General features: G+C 37.5%; 2 protein-coding genes across 4 annotated transcripts; both read left to right on the top strand.

Moving 5' to 3' along the window:
* The first annotated feature begins 811 nt into the window (after positions 1-811).
* LOC125469780 (60S ribosomal protein L4-like) lies at positions 812-3,240 on the top strand. Its single transcript, XM_048567565.1, has 2 exons — positions 812-1,989; positions 2,846-3,240. Exons 1-2 carry the CDS (start codon positions 886-888, stop codon positions 2,957-2,959), a joined length of 1,218 nt encoding a protein of 405 aa, XP_048423522.1. The 5' UTR covers positions 812-885; the 3' UTR covers positions 2,960-3,240.
* Positions 3,241-9,593: 6,353 nt separating this feature from the next.
* Positions 9,594-12,959, top strand: LOC103934291 (APETALA2-like protein 2). Of its 3 annotated transcripts, none has more exons than XM_048567503.1 (10): positions 9,594-10,295; positions 10,394-10,419; positions 10,512-10,542; positions 10,653-10,740; positions 10,837-10,982; positions 11,231-11,275; positions 11,383-11,486; positions 11,587-11,723; positions 11,863-11,979; positions 12,331-12,959. In XM_048567503.1, exons 1-10 carry the CDS (start codon positions 9,841-9,843, stop codon positions 12,607-12,609), a joined length of 1,428 nt encoding a protein of 475 aa, XP_048423460.1. In that variant the 5' UTR covers positions 9,594-9,840; the 3' UTR covers positions 12,610-12,959. The 3 variants fall into 3 exon arrangements, with proteins under 3 accessions (XP_048423460.1, XP_048423459.1, XP_048423461.1); XM_048567502.1 differs by having other exon boundaries at positions 11,383-11,498; XM_048567504.1 differs by lacking the exon at positions 11,231-11,275 and having other exon boundaries at positions 11,383-11,498.
* Positions 12,960-15,210: the final 2,251 nt, after the last annotated feature.

Raw genomic sequence — 15,210 nt, 5'->3', positions numbered from 1 at the left:
AAATTCTTTCCTTTCTAATATCCTTGTATGGAAGAAATTGTACCTTCTCATTCTCTTCAAAATCCCTAAAGTATTAGAGCTACTATCATATAAGTCAAAAGTAATTTCAATATTAAGAATGTTTTTGGTTAATTTTTTCAATATTAAGAACTCATCAAGAAAATATCAGGGCTCATTTTTTTAAGGGAACTTTAACGAAAAGCTTCAAGTACTATTTACTTTAACGAAAAATCACATTTTTACACTAAAAAGTCAATCATGGTACTATTTGCTTTACTCTTTATTTTGTTCTTATTGTTAAAACTCAAAGTTTTCAAGCTCTTTTCATTAGTTTTTTTTTTTTTTTTTTTTTTTTTAAATTTCAAATTGTGTTTGTTTCTATTACGATGAACTTCAATATTAAGAATGTCTTTGGTCAAATTTTTCAATATTAAGAACTCATCAATAAAATATTAGGGCTAATTTCATTTTTTTAATTTCAAATTGTGTTTGTTTCTATCATAGTTTCACAAGGCCCACAAACATTGAGGCCCAACTACCCCAGCCTACCTGATATGACCCAATATATGCTTTAACTTCAAAGAAATATTTTTTTCTTGAACAAAATTGATAAAATACTCAACAATTTTTTAGCATTTCGCAAAATAAGATGAATACGGAATTGAATGTAAGAAAATAATTTATGGACCCAAAAAAATATGTAAGAAATTAGAACAAAAAAAAAGAAAAAAGAAAAAAAAGGAAAATGGGGCGTCCAAACCTGAAAAAACCCTACGGCCCAAACAATTTAGGTATAAAATCAACTTTAAACACATTTGTCACAACCCTAAACCCTCACACCGCATCTCTCCCTCTCCATCTCTCACACTCCCCCCACTCTTAGAAATGGCCGCCGCCGCTCGCCCCCTCGTCACTGTCCAAACCCTTGACGGCGACATGGCCACCGATCAGTCCCAGACCGTCGCCTTACCCGACGTCATGAAGGTGCCGATCCGCCCCGACGTCGTCACAGCCGTCCACTCCCAAATGTCGAACAACAGCCGCCAGCCCTATGCGGTTTCCAAGAAGGCCGGTCACCAGACCTCCGCCGAGTCCTGGGGAACTGGACGCGCCGTCTCGCGTATCCCTCGTGTTCCCGGAGGCGGGACCCACCGCGCCGGGCAGGGAGCCTTCGGAAACATGTGCCGTGGCGGGCGCATGTTCGCTCCCACCAAGATCTGGCGCCGCTGGCACCGGAGGATCAACGTGAACCAGAAGCGATACGCCATCGTTTCGGCGATTGCGGCTTCTGCCGTTCCCTCTCTGGTCATGGCCCGCGGTCACAAAATCGAGACCGTTCCGGAGCTTCCTCTTGTTGTCAGCGACTCGGCTGAGGGGGTGGAGAAGACCTCGGCGGCTCTGAAGCTTCTGAAGCAGATTGGGGCTTACGCCGACGCCGAGAAGGCGAAGGACAGCCACGCGATTCGCCCTGGAAAGGGTAAGATGAGGAACAGGAGGTACATTAACCGCAAGGGACCTCTCATTGTGTACGGAACTGAAGGGGCTAAGCTGGTGAAGGCCTTCAGGAACCTTCCCGGTGTCGAGATTATCAATGTGGAGAGGCTCAACCTGCTGAAGCTCGCTCCTGGTGGGCATTTGGGTCGGTTTGTGATCTGGACCAAGTCCGCTTTCGAGAAGCTCGACTCGATTTACGGGTCGTTTGACAAGCTCTCGGAGAAGAAGAAGGGATATGTGCTGCCGAGGTCGAAGATGGTCAATGCTGACTTGGCTAGGATCATAAACTCTGATGAGGTGCAGTCAGTCGTCAGGCCTATCAAGAAGGATGCCAAGAGGGCTCCTATGAAAAAGAACCCTCTCAAAAACCTGAACACTTTGCTAAAGTTGAATCCTTATGCTAAAACTGCAAGGAGAATGTCTCTTTTGGCTGAGGAGCAGCGCGTGAAGGCTAAGAAGGAGAAGCTTGACAAGAAAAGAAAGCCCATTTCTAAGGTAATCGATCCAGCTTGTTTCTATTTGAATTGCTTTTGATGATATGTTAGTTCCTTATAAAATATGATTGTTAAAAATAATTGTTCGTTTCGTTATGAAGGATAATTATGAAATATGATTGATTGATTCACTCAGTTTTGTGTTTTAGAGGATTTTACAGGATGATTTGATTGCAAAATGATGTGCCTGCATTAGTAATTTGTTGTTATCTGGTGTCGAATTATACTTGAAATGAAAGCTAATTCTAATTTAAATAGTAAATGTAATTGTGTTGTAAAGATGTTTAAGTGTGCTACTGTAAGTACGCTGCCTTCCGGAGATGAAGGGGTCTTGGACTCCCAGTGGTGACTTTATAGTAAATGATGCCAGTTTTTTAAAACTCTGGTTCTTAGGCGAAGTGATGCTGCCTGCATTCCCTATCAAAGCTATAGTGAAGCAGAAAATAAGCTTATATTTTGAAAGCAAGTTGTAGAAATACTTGGTAACTTAAATGATCAAATTGTTTTGGTAAACCAAGATTCTGAGCATTTCATTTGGGAAGTCGATATTCTTTACAATACTTTTAGCAGGCAAAAAAGTTGATCTTACATGTTTCCGATATGCGATATTTCTTGATTCAGATTATTTTGGACATAGGAGACGCCTATCCAATGTTTTGTGTATTTGTCGCTCTTATGTGAATCCTATTTCGTAAAAGCAATGTTTGTTCATGTGTGGTTTACGTATACCAAGATTTTGTTTGATCATGTATGCTAACGTAGAATATCTGTTTATTTTGACTAATACTTGTGGGAATCTTGTTTACTTGTATACGATTGTAGGCTTGTGTGCTAATTTACTTGTTTATTTTATCCAGGAGGAGGCTACCGCCATCAAGGCAGCTGGAAAGGCTTGGTACAAAACTATGATCTCTGACAGCGATTACACCGAGTTCGATAACTTCACAAAGTGGCTCGGGGTTGCCCAGTGATTTAGTTTATTGCTTTAAACTCCTATAAGACATTGTTTTTGTTAGTCTATTTTGCTGTGGTGTTTATCCGTGTCTTTTGTTTACTTTTAGTCATGGATGAGAAGTTTATGGGAAATGAGTTTATTGAACAAGCAAGTTTTGATGTGTTATTCCTCCATTTGATCTGGTTGGAGATTTTCTATAACGTGCACTGCATTGTAATATTTTTGTTACTTTTCCGCTATGCTTCGCTCTGATCATGTTGGGGTCATTTGGTTATGTTACTGCTTGTTATGATTTGATTGCTTTTGCCTTGTTGTGATTAGTTGGTTTTGTGACTCCTGGTTGTATAGCCAGTCCGACGAGCATATTTATGGTAGAATAACCGGTTTGCGGGTTGGAACCGTTAATATCCAATGCAATTAAAGTCGCAATGTATTTTTTTATATTTTTATTTTATAAAAGTTCATTGATATTTTTACATTAAGAGAAGGGAGGGTTTAGTTAAGTTACAATGGGTAGTTTAGTTTTGTGTTGAATTTGTCATCTATGAGAATCGAACTTAAGATCTTTCATTTCTAAATGAAGAGGAATGCTATTAGATCACAGTACTGAGTGGCAAGTCACAATGTATTATGATCAAAGCACATCCAATGTGCTCCCTAAATGAGCTTAATTTAGGAGGAATTTAGTGCTCGTTTGGATGTGCTTTTAAAATAACTGGAAGCATTTTTAGTGAAAATGTTTTTAGAATCAATCCTTGGTAAAAATGCAAGTAAATTCTAGAAAAGTACTTAAAATGCGTCCTAGAAGAAACACATAACTGGTGCTTCTTGCAGAAAGTATTATAAGTACTTTTAGAAACAAAAAACATTTTTTCAAAAAGCGTTTTCAATCATTTTAAAAGTACATCTAAATGAATCCTTGAAAATTTTCATCTCCGGTCATGCTTTTGCTCTTAGGGTAGCAAAATTTGCTACGAGTTCATAATCAAGGGAGTGAGAAAGGAAGGGCTCCTCGCATTAATTACTATTGTTTTAATCTGTTAAAGAAAATACTCTATTTCTATTGATTTATATTTATTTTGCCTCACTCATTTAGAAAGTATGGTTGGAGGTGAGATGTTTTAGGGAGCTTCTAGACTTTTTAGCTAAAATTTAACTAAAACAATAGAGGGTATGATTGAAGGTTCCTAACTCTCATAGTTGGCAGAAAAACTGAAAGTTAAAACACAATCATAAAAGGCGATTTTCAAAGCATATGTTAAAGTGAGGCGTTCTTCTTTATTTAGTTTGAAGTTAAAACTTAAAACACAATCATAAACGGCAGTTGCATCCGTATTTTCTTTTATTATTGTTCTTTTTGCGATTTTGTTTTTCAATCTTTTTCAACTTCGAGCATTCCGATCTTTTCAACTTTAACGAATTAAGAGGTAGCTGTGTTATTTAGTATGAGTCACGAAGGCAAAACATTTGTACTATTACTTAAGAGAAGAGCTTTAGCCTGACAACCCGTCTTTAATTTTATATTTATATTCAAGAGAATTGATGAAAATGTCCTAGAGGCAAGGACTTTAACTTTCGTTAATCATCGTTTAGAGAAACATATGACTTATTCTTTTAGCATATTTAAGTAGTACTCGTTGGTATGAACACATAGGCGAAAGTCGTTTGCGAATTTTCATTATAACGGTATAGTTACGAACATTTGAAGTTGGTTATTTAAAGTTAGTTAATTGGTTAAGGGTGACCAATTAGATAAAAGGTAGAAAAGGGGCAGCAGCCCAATTAGAAATCAGAAAAAAAAAAATAAATAAATAAAGGGAAGAAAACTCCCAGCTTTCTCGGGCACGCCACCACCGCAACCACCCAACTTCCAAGGTTGATTCCGGCCAACTCGGGTGGAATTTCTCAACGCCGCCACTGCCATCTTGAAGCTCTTATTCCCCTCTACAAAATCCACCCAAGAACCACCTTGATTAACCTCTGCATGTGGCGGTTTGAGGCCACGAAAGTTGACGGTTCTCACAATGCTCCGGCTACCCTTTTTTATTTTTCCGACAAAATGGCAAAGCGATGGCCGATGCCACCACTTGGGCTTTGTAGCCCATCATCCCAAGAGCAAAACCCAACCAACCTTGGCCCGTTGGACCACCGTAAATGACGAATCAACACTGGGAAGCTTTAAGCACCCGCCGGCTTCGTGGGCAAAATTGACCATCTTCTATCCACTTTTGGATTTCGTGGCAGGTATGAAAGTTGTTTTGCTCATTGAGATCTTCATTTCTATAATTTTTGAAAATTTTTAGAAATAATTGAATTTTCCGGCAAGTCGGGGTGGCCGACCGCCACTCACTGGCGACGCGTGGCCAGAGGACCATCAATTTTATGTTTAGGATAAATGAGATGCCTGGAGTTCAGTCATGAGGATCGTATGACGTAGATTGATCGTCGAAACCTAAATTCTCTACAATACGTTAAAAGGTCATTATATGAATCGACAATCTGACCGTTGGATTATCATCAAACTTTAATACATTATAGTACGTAATATTTGAGAACCATAGAACCTTACGGATCGGGAATCTGATGAACGGATCTTCATGAATTGAATTTGTAAGTTCATAAAATAAAATGTTGACCGTCAATTGGTTTTAGCAATTGGCAGAGATCCGACCGTTGGATCGTAATGAAACCTTAGGACGTTGTTCTAGAAACATAATGTAAATCTTTGAAATAACGGATTGGAGATCCGTGATGCACATCTTACGAATTGTATTACGTAGGGATGTGTTTTATGTAAATTATGTATTCTATCGGTAAGAACTCTGAGACGTGATTTAATAATTGGTCACAGGCGATGATAATTCGTGATGTCTCGATATTCGTGCGAGGGAGTCGTAGAGCAGACCTAAGGTGAATGGGTCTTTTCCCTTCTATCGTGTATATATAAGATTGACATCTCCACAAACATTTATAAATTGAATATTTCATATAATTTATGTGAATGCTTTGGAGGACTAGTGCGAACTACGAATGGCTTGATCCCTATTTAGAGTACGTAGACATTCTAACAAGACGGTAGATGGAATCATACAATAAACGAGACTAATTAATTGGGACAATAGCCTTGTTTGGGGAATTGAGCAATGCAAAGGATATTGGTGGAAAATGTGAGATTTAACCTTATGATTTTGGTGGTTAAATGCTGGTCATAAATCAGTATGTGAGGAATCAAGGAAATGAAGTAAGGAAACGTAAGTATTGATGGTTAATTAAATTAGTGTCTAGTTGGGCTTATCTCCGATAATTATTCCGAAAATAAATAGTTCAAGAGTAGAGCGTTATAGATTGTGCATTTTACGCCATATTGTATATATTTATATATACTTGAAAATGCTATGGTATGGGTGAGTTTTAGATTGCATCATGGCATATCCATATGTATATTACCGGCACATAATTATTGTGAATGCTTTGAAGTGCAAAGGTGAACACAGAACGCACAGGTAAGTTCAGATGAGTATATGTTGTGAAATGTGAGATGCATGGTTATGATTACATTTTATTTGAAATGATGGGGTTATGACATGGCTACATTTATGTTTTAGGCAACTCCAATATTGTCGTACATGTTGTAATAATAGGCAACTCCGACACTATCGTACAGGTTGCCTATGAGTCGTACATGTGGTATTAGATGCATTTAGAGCTCATAACCCTGCACCCCGATGTTAGTACTCTCACCTGTGGTCAGGGCACAATCCTTCACGTGATGTTCACCTCCCGCACCTTACGCTCACCTTGAATTCAAGGTAGGTGCACAGGCCTGTCGTACAGACCACTATAGGTGGTTCCGACTCATAGGTGACCCGCGATTATTCGCACAGTCTTCACATGATCGTAGCACTTAAGCGTACTTATTTACACTCAGTCCTATCATACAGACCACTAGAGGTGGTTCCGACTCGTGTGCAGTGATTATTGATGAGCTATTGATTCAGTTGTACATGTCATTATAGGTGACTTCAATTTATGTGCTAGCATTGATTGATGAGACATGAATAAGTCGTACATGTCACTATAGGTGACTCCGACTTATGTGCTAGTATTAGTTAATGAGCTATTGATTTAGCCGTACAAGTAATGTGAGGTGAGTCCGGCTAGCATGTTGATGAGATATTGATTCAGCTGTACAGGTCACGTGATGTGACTCTGGCTAACATGTTGATGAGCTATTGGTTCAGCAATACAAACCACAATAGGTGGATCTGGTTAACATACCATTTCATATTGATTTATTTCACCTGGGTTACTTATTCTTGTTGAGATATTTGACACGGCATAATTGTGAGACTGTTATTTTGGTTATGGTTTTAAGTTATAGTCACGCCTGTTATTTTTGGGACATTATACAAGTGTTACGACGAGGGGCTACTGCCTTTGGTAATTGAAATTGGTTTGAAAAGTTTTGTTTCACTCACTCACATTTTTCATTTTTGCACCCCTCCAGGTTCTAGCAACGGAGTTTCGTATCGACGATGATTCGTGGCACTTTTCAGTACATATGTCTTCTTATGATGGTATAATCATTATTTTACCTTACTGTACTATACATATGCTCTGTATCACGAGTGAAATGGGTCTAGACCCGCTCATCGCGCACTCGTGTACTTAAGCACTTTTAGATTTTAATTTATTCACATTTTATACATTATCACACTTTATGGCTTCGTCACATTTCAGGTGTCAACCAAATGACCTCGATTCGGAGTCCTAGTGGACATTCCGGATCAGAGTGTGTCACTTAGTTAGCCTCTTTTATAAAATTCCAATTATGTACTCATTTTTCCAATTTTACCCAACAACAATTTTAATCATAAGGGATGTTGATGTACTTTAAATTAAGAGTTGTCGGTTGGTCCCATATCATATGGCTTGGTCTACTAGTTATGGCTTCAAGCAATTTTAGTTACTTCGAGAACGTGTATAAATACTGCCCTACCCAACTTGAAAATGCATAACATATCGACTAGCAAGAATATGCTACATTTATGTATTATGTTTACACCGTTCATTTTGAGTACAATTAAGGTCCGTTAAGGTTAATACTTCTAAGGAGTTTATAACTCAATCCATTCGATATTATTAATAATATTTACAAATTTATAGACGGCATATCCGCATTTAGACAAAATATAGTTAATTGATCTTTGGTGTGGTTGGTAAATAGGGGCAAAATCATTTTATCTTAACATGCTTTGCTTGGTCTGATGGGTTTATTCAATATCTTACCTGTCCTACCTAATTCCTATGTTTGATTCACTCATATGTTGTCACTTCACAAGCAAACATAAAAAAGAAAGAAAAAAGAAGAAATGTGCGATCCACTCATTTTTTTTATCTTTCACAAATTATTCGTTAATTTTTATCATTTGATATTCTTTAATTCATTTGATTTGACAATAAAAAATTAAAAATGTATGCAAAAGATATAAAAAAAAAAATGTAGATAACATCGACTAAAAAGAAAAATGCGTAAGATGTGCCCTCCCCCAATTAGTCCCAACAAATAAGGATGGAGTTTTTAATTATTGTTATATATATATATATGTATATATACAGGCCTTTTAAGAGAAGAGATTTTATTTTTCAAAAAAAAAAAAAAGAATACCCCTCTTGATTGTTAGATTTGACTTTAATGAAATTTTATGGTTGATATTAAATCATAGACCATATAATTTCAACCATAAGATTTCATTAAAATCAAATATAACGGTCAGAAAGGATGTACTTATTTATTTATTTTTTAAAACAAAGATCCATTCTCTTAAAAGCTTCTTTTATATATATATATATATATAAATAAGATGTGACAAATGAAAGGGACGTCTAATTCACGCCCACATAAATAAGATGTGACAACCGTTCCCACTCCTCTTTGAATAAATACAACATTCATCCTTATTAGTGAATGTTCTCTTGAATAATTACAAGTTAATGATTGTTCTCTAATCAAGTATCTTGTACTTGCATTTCGTAGCACAATTCGGTGAATCGTTCCAACGTTCGTAGAATTCTTAATCCTAAAGTATATTAGGTAAATTATATTAGCAGTTAAAAGTGAATGAACGATTGATTGTAGCATTCTTTTTAGCAATTCTAGTAACTTAACGGCAATGTTTCTTTACAAAACACCATTTTCGGTTTGAGCTGTGATGTAGTCAGCCATTTAAACATTATGTAATCTATTTTTAACCGTTGATGTACGTGGAACCCACGCTTCATTAACCTTGTTTCATAAGTTTACCCAAAGGCCAAAGTGTTGTGCATTGTGAAAGAAGCAAAGCTACACGCGCCAAAAATAAAAAGGAGAAAAAATAGACTAGTACACAAGATAGTACATGATATATTATTATATAAATAGTAGAATATGTGTGTAAAAAAATAATAACTTATAAAAATAAAATTTTCTACTATTTATATCACATGGTGCATCGATGTTCCGATTACAATGAAAAATTACTCGTGAGTCTCCTCTTTGTTCTTTCCTTCATCACCAAGCAGTCAATCTAATCTCCCACTCTCCTCTCTCTCTCTAACAGCTTCTTTATTAACTCCTCTGTTTCTTGTGGGTGTGCATGAATGAAAGAGAGATACTCAGTGACTCGCTCAATCACGCAGCCGGCCTCCGCCTCCATATGATCCTCCCCCGCCGGCGCCTCTTCCACAATCTCCTCCTCTAATTCTCTCTCCCTACTTTCATCAAACACGTTCAAAACAAAGCAGCTCCATGACTCCCTCCCTTCTCCTGCTCCTTCTCCTCCTCCCTCATTTTCCCCACCCCACCTCCTTCTCCTCCACCGCCTTCTGAATTAACGTCCCAATCCAAAACCACCAGCAATGCTAGATCTCAACCTCGGGTTCGTCTCCCACGACGTCGTTCCCGATTCCCACCACAAGCTTCTCTCCACCACCCCTATCGAAAGCTCCGAAAGCTTCAACTCCTCCTCCAACCTCACCCTCGCCGGCGAAGACGACGACAACTCCGCTACTCTCAACTTCCTTGCTCCGAACGACGACGTATCCGCTAATCACTACGACGGTCGGAGGACTATCCAGCTCTTTCCGCTCGCCCAATCCGTACGCTCTTCTTCGTCGTCGTCGGCTTCTAAGAAGCAGTGGCTGGGACGATCGTCCGGTTCCAGATTGGAGCCGATTTACTATGCTCCTGCGGAGCAGAGGATTGCGCCACCGCAGCAAGTGAAGAAGAGCCGGAGAGGGCCCCGGTCCCGAAGCTCGCAGTATCGGGGCGTTACGTTTTATCGAAGAACCGGGAGATGGGAATCCCATATTTGGTTAGTGTTTGGTTACGGTGATAATGTTGTCCTATTACTCTGTTTGGATACTCTGTTTCTGCACTGAATTTGACCTCTCTGGCTTTCTATTTTTGTAGGGATTGCGGGAAACAAGTGTACTTGGGTAAGAAAAATGATTCAAAACCCACCATTTAATCGTCTTTATTTTATTTATTTTTTTTGGCTGATTATTTTTAAATTTTTGAAATTTTTTAGGAGGATTTGACACTGCCCATTCTGCTGCTAGGTAAGAACTAAGAAACTGAGAAGGGTTAACAGTAAATATTTCAATGTAAAATTTGGTTCCAATTAGTAACTTGTTTGGGTAATTTTGGGTTTGTGGTAAAATGATGTTAGGGCGTATGATCGAGCTGCGATCAAATTCCGTGGAACTGAGGCTGATATTAACTTCAGTGTCAGTGATTATGAGGATGATATTAAGCAGGTTTGATTTTGGAGTGTATTATGTATGTAATGTGCAGGTTTTTACTTGTTTGTTTCATTTCTTTCGATTTGGGTTTTGATTTCGATTGTAATGCAGATGAGTAATTTTACAAAGGAACAATTTGTGCATATCCTGCGCCGCCAGAGTACCGGGTTCTCTAGAGGAAGCTCGAAATTCAGGGGAGTCACATTGCACAAATGTGGCCGCTGGGAAGCTCGTATGGGCCAGTTTCTGGGCAAGAAGTAAGAAGCCGTTCTTTTTCACTGTTCTTATTTGAAGTATCAGTTTGTCCCTTAAATTTCGTAACATGGATGTTTAGTATTCCTTTATGTATGTGGTCTTAAGTGATTATGCTACATGAACAAGGGAATGACACAAAGAATTGTGTTCATCAAGGACGAATAAATAGTTGGGGCTTGGTTTCATGTATGTTTGTATGTGTTGATAAATTGTTTTTCATTGGGTACGGTATTTCATTGGTTGCCTGCAGGTATATATACCTTGGCCTATTTGATAGCGAGATTGAAGCTGCAAGGTCTTTACGATATTATATAGGCAGCATTTTACTCGATATCTAAACTTTGAGATCTTACTGACCTTGGGATTCATTTAAGTCAGTATAGTGTTGCTCTTTGAAACCAGGGCATATGACAAGGCTGCCATTGAGTGCAATGGAAGAGAAGCAGTTACCAACTTCGATTCAAGCTCATATGATGGGGAGTTAATGTCTGAGGCCAATAACAAGGGTATTATTGTTGGTAGAGAACATCAATTCAAAAGATACCAAATCAAACTGTTCTTTTATTTTTGTCAGTAAATCATGTATCTAAAATTTTCTTGGTGCAGGCAGCCACCAAAATCTTGATCTGAACTTGGGAATTGCTCCCCCTTTCGTTTCTGAAATCCAAAAGGAGAACATCAATTTGAGCAGCTTTCCTTTTCAGCTAGGCTGTGACGGCATTCCTATTCACACAAGAGCAAGGGTAATGTTGCGATCAAATTATGATTACCCCTATCAGTTCAATTTGCCTTTCTATTGTGTAGAAATTCTTGATCTTGTATCTATGTCTACAATGCAACTTAAGCTACTCCGTTTTTAGCAGTTCGTTGTTCTTTTTACAGAATGTGAACTCTGTTCCAGCACCTATGAGGTCTCAACTTTCTCATGGCTCAATGGTGGCGTCTGAGGTGCCTCCTATAATGAGCAACATGAATTCCAGTTTCCTTCCCATTCATATGGTAATTTACCGTCACTTCTAGTCATTATAATTTTTTTTTTTTTTTTCAGATCAGAAACAAAACCTTAGTTCTTGTCGACCTTTGCAATATTTCATTTGATTATGTAACTTGTTGCAGTTAAACTTTTATGTTAAATCTTCAGTGAAATTTTACTATTCGGGTTTACATTTCTTTCTGTTGTTAAACATTATTGGTCCTTTCTACTTGTGGAAGAAGCATCGCAAGCTTCCCTACGCTAATGGGAACAAATTCTTTGAATGCAAAGAGGATTTATTTCCTGTTTAATGCCATTTACTGACAATTCTCGTTTTACTGTGTCTGTTAACAATTCAATGTCTTCGTTGTTTTCAGGAAAGAGCTATGGAGAAGAGTATGGATGTTAACTCATTTCCCAGTCGGGCTTGGCAACTCCAAGACCTGAATGGCCGGCCAACTTCCATGCCACTCTTCTCTGCTGCAGCATCATCAGGATTCCCTTCTTCAACAGCCACTTCATCGTCATCAGCTGTCACTCAACTTCATTTCCCTAACAAGGCGATTCTCCGCCACCATTTTTCACCGCATTCACCACCAACACCCCCCATTTTTATTGCAGAGGCTGAAAACCAGAAGCAGTTCACGATCGGATAGTATTTCAGGGGAGAATGTTGTCTCGGACTATTTTGGGGGCAAAGTAACAAGGAAAGATCAAAAGAAGTTTAGTTATCAACTTTATTTTGCTTGCATTGCATAAAGCTTATGAAATCGAGCATCGCAGTCTTGTGGCATGGAAAAACTGCGGTAGCTTTGCCTTAGGCCGGCGACGATCATAGATTTGCGGTCGCATTGTTCTCCATGCTTCAGTTGAGGGTATAGCAAAAATGTGCTTTCGGCAGCTTACAATAGTTCAATTTCAAATCTTGTTTTACTTATGAAGCGTTTGTACTTTGTAGTAACTTTAGCATGAATGCGAATCCTTTATATATTTTTCTGATATCCCACATTGGGGGCTTCTATTTTTTCCCGCAATATATAGAATGTTAAGCATAGATTATCACTTGTAAAAAAAATATATCGGTACATGGGTTTAATAACATTAAAATTCAAATATAAATTTTATATTAAACTAATTGAAAATAAAGGAAAGAGATTCACACTCGGGAATGAGTTTCCAATGAGAAACTCATTCGCAAGTTGCAATCAATATATAGTATTAGTCACTATTTTAAAAATTCCCGCATAGTGCCAACTAGGTGCTATGTAGCTGGTCATTTTCCTTAATTTCTAGGCGTTCGAAATTTGATACAGGGCGTCTAGATTTGCTTAGGCGTCCGTCTAGCCCGCTTAGATCCACCTAGATCACGACTCTCACTTAGACAGAAAATTGATAACTTTCATTTTCATTTTTAAAAAAATAAATGTAAGAGACTCGTTGAATATTTGGATGAACAGTTATTACAAGCTTGTTTACCATGTTTTCAATATGTTCTAACACTTCATAATCTATGTCTTTTTTTTTTTTTTTTTTTTTTTTTTTTTTTTGTAATTCATGTATTCCAATACCATTATGTATTTTTTTAGGTATAAGAAGACATTTTTTTTATACGATATAAAATAAACTTATTTAAATCGCCTAGGCGCTAGGTCCCTGCCCGTCGTCCAACTAACGCCTAATATCTTTTAAAACCTTGATATTACTACTATTAACATAGATAATTATCATGTATTTAAATCGAGTGCAATTAAATAGTTGTCACATAGTGAGAATCTCTTCTTATGATGATATGGAGGGAGAATTTTTGTTTGTTCATATTGTTTATGCTGCTAAATGAGGTAGACAACTTGGGTTTGCTCCAATCTATGCTGAAAAAATATATTACATATAACAAATTTACCGTCACAATAATATTTCATACCAATAATACAAAAATGTTATTGATATGACACACATCAATGAATTCATGTTATGCATGTTGTTTTCCTGTGCTGGGGTTTCAAAGTTAAAGTAAAAAGTGTCGTCATTCTCGGCTTTAGGGAGCAGGTACAAATCTGCCCGCAGTGCAAAAGTATCGAAGGATAGATAGGATCCTCGTCCAGTCCGTAAAAATGCAAAAAAATTAAAAATAATAATATGGCGTAATTATTTTGAGTAATTACTTTGTGCTTGTGATAAATGAGCAGTATGAAAAGCCTGTTGTTCTTTATACGTCTCAAATAGTAAAACTGTTAAAAACCGTTCATGATAGATAGAGTAGGATTCTCTTTTTTTTTTTTTTCTTTCTCATTCATTCTCCTTTTATTTAAACGATCACGGTTAAGCCACATTAACATCTTATATTATTTTTTTTATAAAAAGAAAAAGAAAAAATAAAGAATGTTAAAAAAAGGGATGAAAGGGAATAGAAAAAGAACGTGAGAAAATCCTAATCCGATTCAGATTCCCCCAAGAGACCAGTAGTCTGAAGGCACCCAGCCCTTCGACGTACCTGCCCATTATATTTATTAATACAATATAATTCACCAACAAAAAAAAATGAAAACGCATTTTATAGAATGTGGCACTCTCATTGTTGAGTGTAGAAAAATTATTAAAAGAGTCAATAATTTTATAGATGGGACGGTGCGATGTCGAACTCGCTGTTGATTTCTTTACTTAGCGGCTACATTCTAGGAACGCTCTTAGCCTAGGGTTATAGAACTTGAAGATAAGGTTACTTAAATCACTACAATGTTCAGGATTTTTTGCACCATGTTCAGCAGCTTTCACTATATTCGTAAAAATATAAGTGCGCCGAATCAATATCAAGTTAAAAGAACAAAGATACTCAAAGGAGATGAGTGTCTTTACCGTGAATTTTGTCCGGCCGTCTAAATGCCTAATTCTGAAATATACTTGTGAAAAACAAATAATAGAATACCTCACGTCGTTAGGAACATAATGAAGTGACCTCTTTTAGAGACTCTTCGCCGGCTGAGACTTAGATAGATAACCAACCGAACTAGAAGTAGTTTTGTTTAACCAAACTGAAGGTACTTCAAGGCCAACTAGTTCTATGACTCCAGTAATGTTTAGCCGAACTTAATATCTTGTCGATTTGCTAACCCAGTGATCTTCAACCGAATTGAATATGTGATGATAGAGGGGTTAGGATAATTTGTATTTTTCTCAGGGTTGACATAAGGTTTTACGCAGAGCGTTTGAGTTGTTTGTGTGTTGAGTTGAAATGGCTCTGTACATTGCAGAATCACTTA

Source organism: the organism of the source record quoted next, unplaced genomic scaffold (assembly GCF_019419815.1).
Source record: "Pyrus x bretschneideri cultivar Hongxiangsu unplaced genomic scaffold, Pyrus_bretschneideri_v1 Contig45, whole genome shotgun sequence".
NCBI classification, from domain to species: Eukaryota; Viridiplantae; Streptophyta; class Magnoliopsida; order Rosales; family Rosaceae; genus Pyrus; species Pyrus x bretschneideri.
The sequence above is the reverse complement of the archived record's forward strand: the minus strand, read 5'-3'. Positions and strand labels throughout refer to the sequence as shown.